At 39.1% G+C, this 18,576-nt stretch overlaps 1 protein-coding gene across 6 annotated transcripts in view; it reads left to right on the forward strand.

The window, feature by feature from the left end:
* Positions 1-495: 495 nt before the first annotated feature.
* Positions 496-18,576, forward strand: part of DOCK3 (dedicator of cytokinesis 3) — a 597,238-nt gene continuing 579,157 nt past the window's right edge. For all 6 annotated transcript variants that reach the window (XM_030306883.1, XM_030306888.1, XM_030306884.1 and 3 more), the window contains exon 1: positions 496-539. In XM_030306883.1, the coding sequence (XP_030162743.1) occupies positions 503-539 (37 nt within the window). In that variant the 5' untranslated portion in view covers positions 496-502. The remainder of the gene's footprint in view (positions 540-18,576) is intronic.

The following is an 18,576-nucleotide window of genomic DNA, read 5'->3' on the forward strand; positions in this document are numbered from 1 at the left end:
GACGGAGGAGCTAGGTCTGACCCCCGCGGGGCCGTCCAATCGCCTCTCGCGGATTTCCCTCCGCTGGCGCGCGGCGGCGGCGCGTGAGCTCGCGCGCGGGCTCGGGGGGCGCGAGCCCGGGCAGCGCGAGCCCCCGCGCGCCGGGAGTGGCGCATGCGCGGCTGTCCTGCGAGCCCGCTGAGGCGAGCCGAACCGCGGCGGCGCCGGGAGCAGAACAGCGGAGCTGTGAGGGACCGAGCGGCGGCGCGGGAGCAGCGGCGACGGACAGGTGGAGAGACCTCGCCCGCGCCTCCCGGGACTGCTGGGCCGCTCGCGGGAGCCTCGCGGTTCGGACGTGGCGGCGGCGGCATCCCGGACGGCCTGTGAGGGATGCGCCGCCCACTGCCCCGCGCCGCCTGACCGCCCCCGCTTCGGCTTGCGGTGCGCCACAGCCGGGCCCGCGGCCGTCCCCGCCGCGCTGTCGCCCGGCCGCCGCGCCCGCGGGGCCGCGCCCGGCCCGGCCATGTGGACCCCCACGGAGGAGGAGAAATACGGCGTAGGTAGGTGAGGCTCCGGCCTGGCCACAGCAGGGGTCCCAGGGACGCGCCCTTGCTCTGGGCCCCGTAGCGGCCCCGCCTCGATTCGCGCCCGCGCGCTCCCGCCCCTGCCCGCAGGCTGCGCGGCCTCGGCGCGGGGCGGGCGCGGCGGGGGCGGCGGGGGCGGCAGGGCGTGTGGCGGTGGGGTGGGAGCGGGCCTCCGGGAGTGGGGAGGGCGGCAGGGGGCGCTGGCGGTGCGGCCTCGGCAGGTGCGGCGGGCGGGAGGGGCGGGCACGGTGGGCTGGGCCCCTGTGGCTGCGTGAGGTTTCTGGTGTGGGGGTACAGGGCAGTTTTACCCAAGAAGCCAAATCCTGAGAGTCTTGTTTTCTCCGCACCCAATCTCGGTTTTAGCGAGTTTCCGCACCTGAGTTGCTGAGCCCGATGACTGTTTATTTTTTGGACTGGAACCTTTCAAATGGATAAAAAACGTTGACATCATTTTTCCAGTTCAAAATTTTGTAGACATTTGACTGCAAGTGTTTGGTCTGTTTTAATTTGTTCTGCATTCAGTATTAGAAATAATTACTTTACAGTGGGAAGTGTTTTTGGACATGTCTCAATGTTACGTTTAGTGTGTGTATATAGTACGGTGTCGTTAAAAACAAAAACACCAACAAACCTGTTTTCAGGTGAGACTGTTATTCATCTTAGAATCCTCTTTTTATCTTACAAGTGTTAAACTCCAGAAGCTAAATGATTCTTGTAACATTAAACTTCTTTAAAAAGAATGAATATTTAATAATACAAAGGGTTGAATGTTAGTTTTCCTTTTAATAATGCTAGTGTTTTGTGGCAATAACATGATAGAGCTCAGCCACAATGCATTATTGTAAGTCCTGTGCCATCTTATTGGGTTAAAAACAGATTTAAAAGGTTGAGTGTACAGGTTCCCCTACCTCCCAACTTGTAATGGAAAACTATGGATGGGGAAATCTCTCTAAACATAGATTTTTATTTCTCATGTTTTTTTTTTTTTTCACCTCAGTTCAATCAAGATTTAACTCACAATTCACTACGAAATAACTTAAAAAATTTTTAAGAAGAAATTTATTGTCAAACTGGTTTCCATACAACACCCAGTGCTCATCCCAACAGGTGCCCTCCTCAAATGCCTATCACCCACCCTCCCCTCCCTCCCACCCCCCATCAACTCTCAGTTTATTCTCAGTTTTTAAGAGTCTCTTATGGGAGCGAAATAACTTTTTAAACTGGCAGTAGTAACAAACATTTAGGAATACAATCAGGCAAGTTATGTGAAAATTGAATTTATTGAAATTTAAGGACCTGCAGAGAGATCTTCTATGTTGGTATAAAATCCTGTTTTGAAAGGTAACTTTCTAAAGTTTTTAATTAGCTGTGCTACAATGGCATGATAGTATGCTAGGATGGAAGCGATAAAAGAAGCCCTAGTGCTTGAGTCTCTGTTGAGAAGGAATTGGGAAATGATGCAAAGAGCCGGGATTCGCCTCTGGGGACATTTTACCTTTTCTCTTAGTTCTCTAAATACTATATATATATATTCCATGAAATGAAGAGTTGATGGTTTATCTTCTCCATAACTTGCTTTCAGAACTGCTGAACTAGAATAACAAATAATTGATGTGAAAGTGGCACCTAAGTGATAATTCCTTCTGGGAAAGAATCCTTGTGTAGGAGAGTTAGCAGATTTCTGAGTCCTGGCTTCTCTTTACTGGTGTTGTGGGCAAGTTAACATCATTTTCTTACTGTGTAAATTGGGGATAATATTTACCTACAGGGTTGTGAAAATCAAATGAAAGCATACCAGATGCTTAATAAATGTTAATTTCTTCTTTTCCCTGTAGTACTCAGAGTAATAATAATACCAGGTATTTCCTCTGATGTGTTAGTTCTTAGAAGGACACAGTGCAGGGTAATCAAGATAGGCATATGTGAATCTCCAGGCACTAGGATTTGGTGTGTGATTTAATCAGGAAGATGGAATGAAATTCTTGCATTCTTAGGACTGTGGGGTTAGCTTTAGAAAAATGGTTATTTCCCGTGGAGAGGACACAGCATTGGGCACAGGGAAGGACCTAAATGCTTTGTAAATGAGAGATGTTGTTATTCTGAAGATATTAACAGTTGTGATTTAGCGTACTTTAGATGCTTTTCCTGCCAAACAAGGCATCTCTTTTCCTACTTTCTCTCACGGCTTTGTTCTACTGTCCCTTCCTCAGTTATGGTCTGAAAGTTCTTGTAGAAATTGTTCAAAACTCAGGGCACATCTCTTTCCGTAAGCACGTTAGGATACACTCTTAGGCTTTTTATTTAGTAAAATCTGGTTCAGCCTATAAAGTAGCTTAAATGTTATACTTACAATAAGAAAAATAGTCAATCAAAAATAGTGTGTTAGCTGCATTATTTAATTGCTAGTTTGAAAATCTATTATCATTATTCCTAGGAGGTAGTATTTTGAGTTTCAGCTTTGATTTTTATGACCAACTTGGAGCATAGGTTTCTATCTCTGCTTGCTTTGCTAATCCATAATCCTTACAGCAAGGAGGGAAAACTTGTACCTACTCCCTACCAATTTGGAGAAACTGCTTGGATGTTAGTGAGGGGAAAAGTCCCCTGTTGTAGCATTGCAAAGGATTTTTTTTCCATTGCAGCTATTCATCTGTATTTGACATTGGTAAGGTGTTTGAGATTCTGTAGAAACATTTTACTTTAGCTTTTGTTTTTTTTTTTTAATACAGGAATTCTATACAGGTTACAACATTTTCAAATTATTTGATTTATTCACCTAGAACTAGGTGATAAATGAGCTTCTATTCATTGTAATATTCTGTGGTTGACTTAAGAGGAAGGGGAGAAAACTGTTCTTTTTTGAGGTTTAGTCTTGGGTCAGTCACTGTGTTGCTAGGGATTCTTACTTAATGTTATACCATATAGAGTCCCAGAGCAGTTCTAATGTTATCTTCATCATACAGATGAAGAAACTGGATCTCAGAGGTGGTTAGTCCTTTTTTGTCCTTCAACAATTGAATATTCTCCTTATTTTTCTTCTTGGCAATGGGCAATATTTTGTGATACACTTGGCTTTTTTGCTATCCTTCTTTAGTATTAAAGGGCTGTTTTTTACTGAACCCGTTAGCCATGTTTTGACTCTTTATGTCTCTTTCCCTCTGAGATTCTGTTTTCCTTTCTGTTGCCATGAATGCTTAGAAAGCCCTGTATCTTTCCATTCTTTATTTTACATTTCTAAGAAGCTTCCTCTTCTAAAATGCATTAGGTGAGAACAATCCACCTATTTTTGTGAAATAGTTGTCTTTTCCCATGTTGATGGCACCCAAACTACCCAATATAGAAACCAAAGATCAAGAAAATACTTTTCTCATCCTCTGACAGCAGCAGCAGCAAACACTGATAACAAAACAAGAATGTTTATAATTAACTTCTAAAATAGAATAGTAGCAAAAGTTTGAGTACATATGTACTAGTTTGTCATCTTAGGGCTGGAAGCTTGCCTCAGGTCATTATCTTGTTTATTCTGCTGTCATAAGGTAATTTTTTTTTTTTAATAACTCAGGGCATTTGTTGTTTATTTCCTAATCCACACTTAGTAAATAAACCATAACAGTTTTTCCTCATCACCAACCAGAATACCTGATATTTTAGTTTTGTAATGTTATATTTATTTTTATCTTGTATAAAAAGTAATTCATATTTTCTGCCTTATTTTTACCAGATTTCCTTTTGCTTGATTTTTCCCAGATAGAACAAAAAAAAACACTTTTTAAAAAAAGCCCTGGGTCCTTAAAAGAAATTTACCTTGTAAAGATCCTGTGGTGCAGAGGCATCTGAAGGTGGAGAAGGAATAGGTTGATGAAACCAGATTGGAAAGAACCAGTGATCACAAAATTTCACTAAATCTGTTGGTAAATAGGCTAAAATAGGCTACGGTTCAGTGAAATAGTGCAAAGGCAGTGGGCTTTTTAGTTACTTGTTCCATGAGGGAATCCCAGTGTTGGAAACCTCTGTAAGGGCCCCATACCTCTCAGAGGTAAAGGCATCTACTAGGGATAGAGAATATATCATATACCCAGGACTTTATTTTGTTTTAAAAAATGAGGATGTGGTTGATGTTTTATGATTGGGGTTTAGTGTTTACAGGGAGCTTCCACATTATGATTCTACTTGAGCCTTACACCATAATATGTCCTCTCCTCTCTTTTTGAAACAGGTGGGAAAGAAACTTTAGCTGAGAGGAGTTAGGGACTGATCTAGGGAATTTAAGTCAGTTAGTGCTGAGTTGAGATTTGAATGTAGAACTTTGGGAGTCTAAGCCACAGCTTCTTTTATTACATCATGTTGCTTCTGAAAGGACTTTGTCAGTAGCGTATATCTGTGGCTCAAAAGATAAGGCATTCTTGTGGTGCCTGAGTGGCTCAGTCGGTTAAGTGTGACTTTGACTCAGGTCATGATCTCACAGTTCGTGGGTTGGAGCCCATGTCGGGCTCTGTGCTGACAGCTCAGAGCCTGGAGCCTGCTTCAGATTCTGTGTCTCCCTCTCTCTGCCCCTCCCCTGCTTGCTCTCTCTCTCTCTCAAAAATAAATAAACATTAAAAAAAAAAGACTACATAGTATTTATTGTTCTGCTTCTAATTGTAAAGATTTGCACTGGTAATGAATACACATTTAGGACATGACAAGTCAGAAGGCACGTTTTTAAAGAGCTCTGAAGGATATGTTCGCTTTTTTAAAGACACTGTTAGCTGAGAGGAAAGAAGTTGAGTTTGGCAAATATTTATTGAGTGCCTTTTCAAACCAAGAGGTCTTTTTTTTTTTTAATTTTTTAACGTTTATTTATTTTTGAGAGAGAGACAGAGTATGAACGGGGGAGGGTCAGAAAGAGAGGGAGACACAGAATCTGAAACAGGCTCCAGGCTCTGAGCTGTCAGCACAGAGCCCGACGTGGGCCTCGAACTCACAGACCGCGAGATCATGACCTGAGCTGAAGTCGGACACTTAACCGACTGAGCCACGCAGGTGCCCCAAGAGGTCTTTGTTTTGATCTGTAATTCTGTAAAGCAAACAGGAAATAGCCAACAGGAAATTGTCAACATTTTGTTTTAATGTTTATTTTTGAGAGAGAGAGAGAGAGAGAGCACGCGCACACACACACACACACACACACACACACACACACACACACATGGGGGAGGGGCAGAGAGAGAGGGAGACAGAATCCGAAGCAGGCTCCAGGCTCTGATCTGTCAGCACAGAGCCCGAAGCGGGGCTTGAACCCACAGACTGTGAGATAATGACCTGAGCTGAAGTCACACACTTAACTGACTGAGCCACCCAGGTGCCCCAACATTTAAAAAATACATTTTTTTAAATGCTTTATTTATTTTTGAGAGAGACAGAGTGCAAGCAAGGGAGGGGCAGAGAGAGAGGGAGACACAGAATTGGAAGTAGGCTCCAGGCTCCGAGCTGTCAGCATAGAGCCTGATGTGGGGCTTGAACTCACAGACCATGAGATCATGACATGAGCTGAAGTTGGATGCTTAACCGACTGAGCCACCCAGGTGCCCTACCGCTTAATAGAAAAGTCACTATGCAACAATATTCTGTAGTCTATTCAAATATTACAGTTCATTTTATCATGCAGTGTTAAGGGGCGCCTGTGTGGCTCAGTGGGTTGAGTGTCTGACTTCGGCTCAGGTCATGATCTCGCGGTTGATGAGTTCGAGCCCTGCCTTGGGCTCTGTGCTGACAGCTCAGAGCATGGAGCCTGCTTCGGATTCTGTGTCTCCTCTTTCTCAGCCACTCCCCTGCTCATGCTCTGTCTCTCTCTGTAGCAAAAATAAGTAAACATTAAACAAAAATTATCATGCAGTGTTAAAAGAGAATGTGCTTTAGAAACATTAAACTAAATTGTAAACATGACACCTTTTTCTGTTTAGCAATTTTAGACATATTTGGAAACATAACAGTCTCAAGATAATGGTCATTGAGGTTTGAGGTTGAAAGTACTTTATATATATTCATATCATATTTTTACATTGGTGCTAATTTTAATTTTTAATAGTTTGTATTTTGAATCTTTCTTTTGAAATCTGTGTCTTTATTCTTGATGATAAGAATGATCTGAAATTATTCCCAGTGTGTAAGCATTATTGGATATGCTATATTAGGGTTTTAATTCTAACATTATGCTTTTACTCTAATGAACAAACCTGTTTATGATTTTGCTCTCGACTCTTGCATAACCCCTTTTGACACATTTTGTATGGAAAAGCAAGATTTTTTTTTCACATAAAGCCTCAAGGAACTTAAAAAAGTCTTCAAAAATACATTGCCATATTATTTTAGCTGTGGTCCAGGTACTTGCAGTTGATTTGCTATATCACACAGTAGGATACTCTAGTAGAAATAATTACTATGTTGGGAAATGTCATTCAGAAGCTTCCTGTTTTCCTACTTTTCTGCAGTGGAATAAAATCGCAGCCTCCTGCTTCCATCTGTTTCTCCTTCTCTCTTTGAAACTCATTCATGAGCTCTTACTCACTGGTGAGTGAGAACCAAAACTGATGGAAGAATTAGTGTATGATGAATGCAGAACTTTGTATTATAGACTTAGTAACATACCTCAGATAGATGTGCATTTGGCCTTTATTCAGATTCATCTAGTGAAAAGCTCTAACCACTTTTTGGGACAGCCCTATTTTATTGTTTAGAGAGCTGTAATTCGAACATTCTTCCTTACTGAATAGACTCCCTATAATTTCTTAGAAGTCTGTGTTCTGTGCCTATATTTAAATAATTTGCATCATAGCCCTTCAGTAGTTTATAACATTTTAGAATTGTAAGGCATTTTAGAGATACATGGGTTTCAGGTTCTAGAACTAAGTAAGTCTAGTTGGAATAGCTGACATTCATTAAGTGATTAAGTGTTTACCACATGCCTAGCACTTTCATGTTATGGCTCAAATTTGCTTTTCAGCCTCATCTGCTGACCTACTGGTACTTTATAATTTAGTGGAACTGAACTTTCACCAAGTTTTTCAATCTCGACTTAATTATACTAGTGCTGTCATGTGCCAGGACTGTTTGTCACCCATTAAGTACTTGTTATTTACTGCATCATGTCTCATTCATATTATTCCTTTTATGTGGGGTCTTTTACCTCCTCCATCTCTCAAAGTTTTTCCTGCCTAGCTAGGCTCCTTTCATATATTGTTATCTTTGTAAATCTTTTTAGACCCTTGACCCTCTCTTTCTCCAATTAGATAGATTTTGTTCTTTTAAGTTCATAAAACTTTGTACCTTATAGTGGTATATTTATTTTGTCCTCTTCCACTAGACTAATGTGTTTCCAATTTTTTACTATGCCCTACAATAAGAAGTACATTTAAAGTTGCTATCTCTGGGGTGCCTGGGTGGCTGTAGGTTCGGCTAAGTATCAGACTTCAGTTCAGGTAATGATCTCGCTGCTCGTGGGTTTGAGCCCCACATCAGGCTCTGTGCTGACAGCTTTGAGTCTGGAGCCTGCTTTGGATTCTGTCTCCCTCTCTGTCCCCACACTTATGCTCTGTTTCTCTCTCAAAAATAAATAAACATTAAAAACAAAATTGCTGTCTCTTGTGTGTGTATCTACACATACATAGACTTGTATACATATATATGAAAAAGTTAAAAGTTTTATGATATAGTACTGTGTACTTTGTACAGTGTACTCAGATATTTTCTGTTAAGTGAGAAGTATTGGTGGCAGCTCACTCAATGGATCTTGTGACCCATAGTTAAAAAAAAAAACCACTGCTTTAGGCTATAAACTCTTAAAAGTAGGGATTGTGCCAAATTTATCTTTGTATTCTTGGCAGATATAACTCAGTGCCAGGCATGTAGAAGGTTTTAAAGCTTGATTTTTGGACTTTTGAGCTACCATCTCACACTAATTACTCATACTGAAGTTACAGCAGTTAAACCCTAGATTTTATTTTACATGAACTCAAGTCAAGTCTCTTCCATCCTGAACTTGTACAATTGATAATAAATATAAATGTAAAATTATTAGTTTTATTTAAAAAAGATTTTATATTTATTTCCATTACATTTCATCAAAGGGGAGCATATTTGATTTGCCCCTATTGGTCCTAAGTTGGTAGGGGGCTAAACGTATTTGGCTCAGCAGTACAGCCTGTCAGGTCTTTTTGAAGCTTGAATTTTCAATGTCACATATTTTTTTTTTGAACCTTTATCTACCCAATTGACAAATTTGTTTTCTTTTTCCAAGTGGTTGGTAAAAGGGTTGAACAGAATCAGAAAAAAATGTTATCTAGTGGGAAATGTCTAGTTTATAGACAAATATATTTTGCTATTTTGAACACAAATAATCTGAATGACTTACTGACATTTTATGAAATTGCCAGCTGTGCCACTTTTGTGAACCTATTCGTGTTTGGGATTAGGGTGGGCTCATAGCCAGATTGTGGTCCATAACCAAGGGGGAAAGATGTTGCTAAAGAGGTCTGTGTGGCCTTATATTTAAGTGTGGAGAACAAAGAAATTATAGCACTAGGAAGATGTGAAGTCCATTTTCATCTTCTGTATGAAATTTCATGTACATTTCATGTACAGGAGGAAGGGTGGCCCCAAACTTTTCTTGAGTTTTGTTTTTGACATTCTCTTCACATTCCCTATACTCTAGATATGCTGGACAACTCATCCTTTTTCCAGACAGGTTTATAGCGGTCCTACCTTTGTCACTTTGCTTAGATTCTTATACTATGACAGGAATGCAATGATTATCTTTCTCTGCCTGGGAAATGCCAACTTAAAAAGCTCAAATGTCATCCCTTTGATGCCTTCCCAGCTCTGCTGGATATAAATAAGCACTGTTGCTTGCTCCTACAGCAGTTGGTACCAACCTTTGGTATGGAACTTATCCCTTTAGATGCTTAATTACATCTCTTTGCCTTGGGGAATTAAGCTTCTCTAGGACAAGGAACTTTATCTTCATGTTTGTAACCCCAGGACCTAGCAAATAGTGAGTGATCAATAAATGCTTAATTAGGATTCCAATCTAGTGAAGAATTTTATTTTGCTTTGTTAATCCTTATAGTATTTTATTTTTTCCCAGTAAAAACTTTTAGTTTTATTAAATAATAGTTAAGAAAATATATGCCAAATGGAGCTATGTTTTAAGTAGTGCTATGTTTTAAGTCAAATGCTATGAATCATTACCTTTCACTGATCAAGTGACCTTCAGGGTGTTTTACCTCTACAGAAGCCTTCTCCTTAGTTCTATAACAGTATGTCCAAGATTGTTTATATAAAACTAAACCTTAATGAAAAATAATTTCTTTCCTTTCTTAATATTCTTTTTTTAAAAATAATTTGCATCCAAATTAGTTAGCGTATAGTGCAACAATGATTTCAGGAGTAGATTCCTTAGTGCCCCTTACCTATTTAGCCCATCCCCCTTCCCACAATCCCTCCAGTAACCCTCAGTTTGTTCTCCATATTTATGAGTCTCTTATGTTTTGTCCCCCTCCCTGTTTTTATATTATTTTTGTTTCCCTTTCCTTATGTTCATCTGTTTTGTCTCTTAAAGACCTCACATGAGTGAAATCATATGATATTTGTCTTTCTCTGACTAATTTCACTTAGCATAATACCTTCCAATTCCATCCACATAGTTGCAAATGGCAAGATTTCATTCTTTTTGATTGCCGAGTAATACTCCATTGTGTGTGTGTGTGTGTGTGTGTGTGTGTGTGTGTGTACCATATCTTCTTTATCCATTCATTCATCGATGGACATTTGGGCTCTTTCCATACTTTGGCTGTTGTTGATAGTGCTGCTATAAACATGGGGGTGCATGTGTCCCTTCGAAACAGCACACCTGTATCCCTTGGATAAACACCTGGTAGTGCAATTGCTGGGTCTTAGGGTAGTTCTATTTTTAGTTTTTTGAGGAACCTCCATACTGTTTTCCAGAGTGTCTGCACCAGCTTGCATTCCCAATCCTGATAGTATTTATTTTTATTTTTTTATTTTTATTTTTTAATTTTTTTTCAATATATGAAATTTATTGTCAAATTGGTTTCCATACAACACCCAGTGCTCATCCCAAAAGGTGCCCTCCTCAATACCCATCACCCACCCTCCCCTCCCTCCCACCTCCCATCAACCCTCAGTTTGTTCTCAGTTTTTAAGAGTCTCTTATGCTTTGGCTCTCTCTCCCACTCTAACCTCTTTTTTTCTTTTTTTTTTTTTCCTTCCCCTCCCCCATAGGTTTCTGTTAAGTTTCTCAGGATCCACATAAGAGTGAAAACATATGGTATCTGTCTTTCTCTGTATGGCTTATTTCACTTAGCATTACACTCTCCAGTTCCATCCACGTTGCTACAAAGGGCCATATTTCATTCTTTCTCATTGCCACGTAGCACTCCATTGTGTATATAAACCACAATTTCTTTATCCATTCATTACTTGATGGACATTTAGGCTCTTTCCATAATTTGGCTATTGTTGAGAGTGCTGCTATAAACATTGGGGTACAAGTGCCCCTATACATCCTGATAGTATTTTAAAAGTCAAGCTATAAATCTGATAATATTTAGTTGTTAGAATTTTGTGCCATCATGAATACACTTTTTTCCCCTCTTAGCCTTTCTATTTCATGAGCGTGTTAAGAAGGTTTACTGCTGAGTTCAAATGACTGACTTTGGGTGGCAGCCTTAGAATTCCAGTATGAATCCATTTCACCTAGAATTTCACAGTTATCACAACAATGATTCAGAAGTCTTGTAGCAGGTAATTGGGTGTAGTTTGAAATTACCCCAACAATTCTTCTTTCATTTGACATCTTTGGGGAAGCTGTGTTTTGGATGAGTGACTTTTCCAGAGAACTCAAGGTTAAACCTTTAAAAGCACCAAGAAAAGATTTTGTCTTTTTTTTGTTGTTGTTGTTGTTGGAATTTTTTCTGAAATGTAATGTATTCTTCCCTGTATTGTGAATTCAATATGTGGAATACATTTAAGCTTTCTCTTTTTCTGTGTAATAATTTTCCTTTTGAGTACATTATATATGTATGTTCATTAGAGAAATGTCAGTATATGTAGAAAAATACACACAAAAAGAAAATAAGGATGATATCTTACTTTTGGTACCCACACATAACCCCTCTCAACATATTAGTGTATCTTTCTAGTCTTTTTCTATAAACACATTTAAGTAGACATTTTTAAATAAATTTAAGGCCATACTGTATATATTGTCCTATAATCTTTTGTTTTAAATCTATTATACTGTGAATCTTTTCTTATGTCTGGCATGTTCATTGTTTTAATGACTGCTGTTCCATAATATGGATATACTATAATTTACCTAGCCTCCTACTTCTAAACAGTTGGTTGCTTGAAACTAACTATTGCCAGGACAGTGAGGGTTCTTATTTCTCTGTACCCTTGTCAGCTTAGGACATTATTTCCTCCACAGATTTGCATTTTTCAAAAATTAAAAATTGATACATGCTTGAAAGGAATAGATCTTTAAGCATTGCAAAAATAAAGTGTTCCCTATTGCCAGTTCAACTTCTTGGGCATCAGTTATTTAACTGAACTTTCTGACTATTTGATATTATTAATAGAAACAAATGATTATGATGCTAATACAGTGATACTTGTTTACTTCCTCACTGAAATCCCTAATTCCACTTAGTGATTCTCTTGTTTGCTCCTTTTCTCATCTGATTGTGATGCTCTTAGGGAATTTGGGGTGATATGTAGGACTCTGACTCACTATCAATGACTTGAAATATGTATTTAATTTTTTTTGTATCTCTGTACATTCCTTTTCTTGGTAGATACTTTGAGTATTATCCTTTTCTTTCTCTTACTGGTTAGCCATTCATTGTTGTTCTGTTTCTGTCCCCAGCTATACACTTGCAAGCTAGAACTGAATTGAACTTGTTCAAGGGAAATTGGGTGATCAACTGTGTGAAGAACTAAAGTGGCTTCTGTCTTTTTTGGAGTGAGATTCAGTGCCTTTATGATAGATTCAGTCCTGCTGAAAGAACTTTCTGACTCATGGTCAAGGTGGGGCTCTATAGGAAGGCTCATCTTTGGAACAGAGGCAATGCTGTGAGAGTGATAGAACCTGATGCATATTTGGTCTGTGCAGAGGGCACTTTCCCTGTGAATGGGTGTTATAGACATGACATGACCTGGTAGTGCTGCAACCATTTTGTTGTCATGAGGAGAGCCAGGAAGGAGGGGTTTTGTTTTACTTTTAGGTCTGGGAAAGGGATTAAAAAGCATTATGGTTTGAGGGAAGGAACCTTTGGAAAATAAAATCTTTTGATACATTTAAACATTGAAATATAAAACAATTTTTTAATGTTTATTTTTATTATTTTTTAATATGAAATTTATTGTCAAATTGGTTTCCATACAACACCCAGTGCTCATCCCAACAGGTGCCCTCCTCAATGCCCATCACCCATCCCCCCTCCCTCCCACCCCCCATCAACCCTCAGTTTATTCTCAGTTTTTAAGAGTCTGTTATGGTTTATTTATTTTTGAGAGAGAGAGAAAGACAGCATGAGCAGGGGAGGGCAGAGAGGGAGGAAGACAAAGAATCCAGAACAGGCTCCAGGCTCTGAGCTGTTTGCACAGAGCCTGATGTGGGGCTCTGTACCATGAGATCATGACCTGAGTCGAAGTTGGATGCTCAACGGACTGAGCCACCCAGGTGCATATTGAACATATTGAAATATTTAAGCTCTAATGAGACAGTGGTATATGACTATAAGTAATGATACTGTGTTTGTCCCACAGAGCACTCATTGTTTTTATTGATTTGCTTTCTCAGATGCTGTAGCAGGTTTCTGTGTTAGTAATGATCTATTTTAATTGGTCAATTCTTTACCTCAATATTTAAAAATTATTTTTATTATGGTAAAATACATTTTACTCATTTTAAGTGTACAATTCAGTGTCATTAAATACATATAAGTTTTGTATAATCATCACTATTCTTTATTTCCAGAACTTTTTGATCATCTCAAACAGAAAGTCTATACCTCTCCCTACGTCTCTTGGAACCCTTTATTTTACTTTGTGTCTCCATGAATTGGACTATTCCAGAAACTTCATATAAATAGAATCATACAGTATTTGTCCTTTTGTTCCTGGCTTATGTTACTTATAGCATAAGGTTTTCAAGGTTCATTTGTGTTGTAGCATATTTCAGAATTTCATTTCTTTTTATGACTGAATAATATTCCATTTTATGTGTATATATGACTTTTTTTATCCATTCATCTGTTGATGTACAATCGTGTTGTTTCCATCTTTTGGCTCTTGTGAATAAAGCTGCTGTATGAACATTGGTGTGTAAGAACACTTAGTGTGCAGGAAGAGTCCTTTTCTTTTTTTTAAGGTTTGTTTTTGATAGCGAGAGAGAGAGTGCACACATGCATGTACACAAGTTGGGGAGGGGCAGGGAGAGAGGGAGGGAGACAAAGGATCTGAAGCAGGCTCTGCGCTGACAGCAGAGAGCTAGATGTGGGACTCAAACTCATGAACTGCTAGATCATGACCTGAGCTGAAGTTGGATGCTTAACCCAGGTGCCCCTTGAATCCTTATTTTCAATTCCCTTGGGTATGTACCTAAGTTTGGAATTGCTGGATCAAATAGTAATTCCATGTTTAACTTTTTGAGAAATTGCCAAACTGTTTTCCACACCAGCTGTGCCATTTTACATTACTAGCAGCAGTGTGTGAGGGTTCCACATCTCTACCAACATTTCTTTTTTTAAAAAAATTTATGGGGCGCCTGGGTGGCGCAGTCGGTTAAGCGTCCGACTTCAGCCAGGTCACGATCTCGCGGTCCGTGAGTTCGAGCCCCGCGTCGGGCTCTGGGCTGATGGCTCAGAGCCTGGAGCCTGTTTCCGGTTCTGTGTCTCCCTCTCTCTCTGCCCCTCCCCCATTCATGCTCTGTCTCTCTCTGTCCCAAAAATAAATAAACGTTGAAAAAAAAAATTAAAAAAAAATTTTTTTATTTATTTAAATTCAAGTCTGTTAGCATACAGTGTAGTCTTGGTTTCAGGAGTAGAACCCAGTGATTCATCACTTACATATAATACCCAGTGCTCATCTCAACAAGTGTCCTCCCTAATGTCCATCACCCACCTAGCCCATCCCCCCATCCAGCTCCCCTCCAGCAACCCTCAGTTTGTTCTCTGTGGTTAACAGTCTCTTATGGTTTGCTTCCCTCTCTCTTTTTTTTTTTTTTTTATCTTATTTTTCCTTCCCTTCCCCTATGTTCATCTGTTCTGTTTCTTAAATTCCACATATGAGTGAAATTATATGATATTTGTCTTTCTCTGACTTATTTTGCTTAGCATACTACACTCTGGTTCCATCAACATTGTTTCAAATGGCAGGGTTTCATTCTTTTTGATTGCTGAATAGTATCCCATTGTATATATATATACCACGTCTTCCTTTTTTAAAATTTTATTTTTTATTAAAAAATTTAAAAAATTTTTATTTATTTTTGAGAGAGAGACAGAATGCGAGTAGGTTAGGGGCAGAGAGAGAGGGAGACACAGAATCTGAAGCAGGCTCCAGGCTCTGAGCTGTCAGCACAGAGCCCGATTCGGGGCTCAAACCCACGAACCGTGAGATCATGACCTGAGCTGAAGTCAGGCGCTCAACCCACTGAGCCACCCAGGCGCCTCTATTTTTAAAAATTTACATCCAAATTAGTTAGCATATAATGCAACAATGATTTCAGGAGTAGATTCCTTAGTGCCCCTCACCCATTTAGCCCATCCCCCTTCCACAACCCCTCCAGCAACCCTCAGTTTGTTCTCCATATTTATGAGTCTCTTCTGTTTTGTCCTCCTCCCTATTTTTATATTATTTTTGTTTCCCTTTCCTTATGTTCATCTGTTTTGTCTCTTAAAGTTCTCATATGAGTGAAATCATGATTTTTGTTTTTCTCTAATTTCACTTAGCATAATACCCTCCAGTTCCATTGATGTAGTTGCAAATGGCAAGATTTCATTCTTTTTGATTGCCAAGTAATACTCCATTGTGTGTGTGTGTGTGTGTGTGTATGTATATCTATATCTATATCTATATCTATATAGATATATATATACCACATTTTCTTTATCCATTCATCCATCAATGGACGTTTGGGCTCTTTCCATACTTTGGCTATTGTTGATAGTGCTGCTATAAACATGGGGGTGCGTGTGTCCCTTTGAAACAGCACACCTGTCTCCTGTAGCACCTCTTCTGTATCCATTCATCAGTCAATGGACATCTGAACTCTTTCCATAATTTGGCTATTGTTGATAGTGCTGCTGTAAACATTGGGGTGCCTGTGTCCCTTCGAGTCAGCATTTTTGTATACTTTAAATAAATCTATTTTTTATTTTTTGAGGAACCTCCATACTGTTTTCTAGAGCAGCTACACCAGTTTGCATTCCCACCAACAGTGCAAAAGTGTTCCTTTTTCTCTGCATCCTTGCCAATATCTGTTGTTTCCTGAGTTGTTAATTTTAGCCATTCTGACAGGTGTGAGGTGGTACCTCATTGTGGTTTTGATGTGTATTTCCCTGATGATGAGTGATATTGAGAATCTTTTAATGTGTCTGTTAGCCATCTGGATGTCTTCTTTGGAAAAGTATTCATGTCTTCTACCATTTCTTGACTGCATTCTTTGTTTTCTTGGGTGTTGAGTTTGATAATTTCTTTATAGATTTTGGATACTAACCCATTATCTGATATCTAATTTGTAAATATCTTCTCCCATTCTGTAGGCTGCCTTTCAGTTTTGTGGATTGTTCCTTTGCTGTGCAGAAGTTTTATCTTGATGAGGTCCCAGTAGTTCATTTTTGCTTTTATTTCCCTTGCCTCCAGAGACACGTCTAGTAAGAAGTTGCTGTGGCCAAGGTCAAAGAGGTTGTTGCCTGCTTTCTCCTCTAGGATTTTGATGGTGTCCTGTCTCACATTTAGGTCTTTCATCCATTTTGAGTTTATTTTTGTGAATGGTGTAAGAAAGTGGTCCAGTTTCATTCTTCTGGATGTTGCTGTCCAGTTTTCCCAGCATCATTTGCTGAAAAGACTGTCTTTTTTTCCATTGGATACTCTTTTTCTGCTTTGTAGAAGATTAGTTGGCCATACAGTTGTGGGTCCATTTCTAGGTTCTCTATTCTGTTCTGTTGACCTGTGTGTCTGTTTTTGTGCCAGTACTATACTGTCTTGATGATTACAGCTTTGTAATACAGCTTGAAGTCCAGAGTTGTGATGCCTCTAGCTTTGCTTTTCTTTTTCAGCATTATGTTGGCTTTTTGGGGTCTTTTCTGGTTCCTACAAATTTTAGGATTGTTTGTTCTAGCTCTGTGAAGAATGCTGGTGTTATTTTGATAGGGATTGCATTGAATTCATAGATTACTTTGGGTGGTATAGATATTTTAACAGTATTCTTCCAATCCATGAGCATGGAATGTTTTTCCATTTCTTTGTGTCTTCTTCAATTTCTTTTTTAAGCTTTCTGTAGTTTTCAGCATGCAGATCTTTAACCTCTTTTCACCAACATTTCTTACTTTTTTCATTTTTTGATAATAGCCATCTTAATGACTATGAAGTGGTATCTCATTGTGGTTTTGATTTGCATTTCCCTAATGATTAGTGATGTCGAGCATCTTTTCATGTGCTTATTGGCCATCTGTAGATGTTCTTTGGAGAAATATTCCATTGTATATATATGTCACATTTTGCCTATTCATTCTTTGTGTTTGGACATTTGGGTTGTTCATACCTTTTGGCTATTGCAAATAATGCTGTGGTGAACATTTGGCATATGAGTATCTGACTCCCTATTTCCAAATCTTTAGGGTATATACCTAGAAGTAGAATTCTTTATCATATGGTAATTCTGCGTTTAGTTTTTTGAGGAACCACTATACTGTTTTTCATAGCGCCTGCGCTATTTTACATTCCCACCATCCATGTTACATTCCCACCATCCATGTGCAAGGATTCCCAGTTTCTCTACGCCCTTTGCCAGTACATGTTACTTTCTGTTCTTAAAAAACATGTTTTTATTACAGCTATCCAGATGGCTGTGGAATGGGATCTCATTGTGGTTTTGATTTGCGTTTCCCTAATAATAATGATGTTGAACTTCTTTTTATGTGATTATTGGCCATTTATAGGTTTTCTTTGGAGAAATGTCTATTCAAGTACCTAGCCCATTTTTTTTTCTTTTCCAAATTTTTATTTAAATACAGCTAGGTAACATACAATGTAGTATTAGTTTCAGGTGTAGAATTTAGTAACTTATCACTTACATACAACACCCAGCGCTCATCACAAGTGCTCTCCTTAATGCCCATCATCTATTTAACCTATCCCTCCTCTTCCCACCTCTCCTCCAGTAACCCTCAGTTTGTTCTGTATAGTTAAGAGTTCTGTTTCCTGGTTTGCCTCTCTTTTTTTCCCTCTATGTTCATGTGTTTTGTTTCTTAAATTCCACATATGAGTGAAATTGTGGTATTTCTCTGACTTAATTTGCTTAGCATAGTACTCTATAGCTCCATCCATGTCATTGCAATGACAAATTTCATTCTTTTTTTTATTTCTTTGCCTGTTTTTAAATAGATCTTTTGTTGTTGTTGTGCTTCTTTTTATATTCTGGGTATTAACCCTTTATCAGATACGTGGTTTGCAAATTTTTTTCTGATTTCATGGTTTGCCTTTTCACTCTTTTATACTGTCCTTTGATAGTATAAGTCCTTTGATACACATAAGTTTTTGTTTCTGTTTTTTAAAAATTTTTTTTAATGTTTATTTATTTTTGACAGAGAGAGAGAGAGACAGAGCATGAGCGGGGGGAGGGGCAGAGAAAGAGGGAGACATAGCATCTGAAGTAGGCTCCAGGCTCCGAGCTGTCAGCACAGAGCCCGACGACGTGGGGCTCGAACTCACAGACTGTGAGATCATGACT

The sequence above is a fragment of the Lynx canadensis genome, chromosome A2, assembly GCF_007474595.2.
Source record: "Lynx canadensis isolate LIC74 chromosome A2, mLynCan4.pri.v2, whole genome shotgun sequence".
In the NCBI taxonomy this organism is placed as follows: domain Eukaryota; kingdom Metazoa; phylum Chordata; class Mammalia; order Carnivora; family Felidae; genus Lynx; species Lynx canadensis.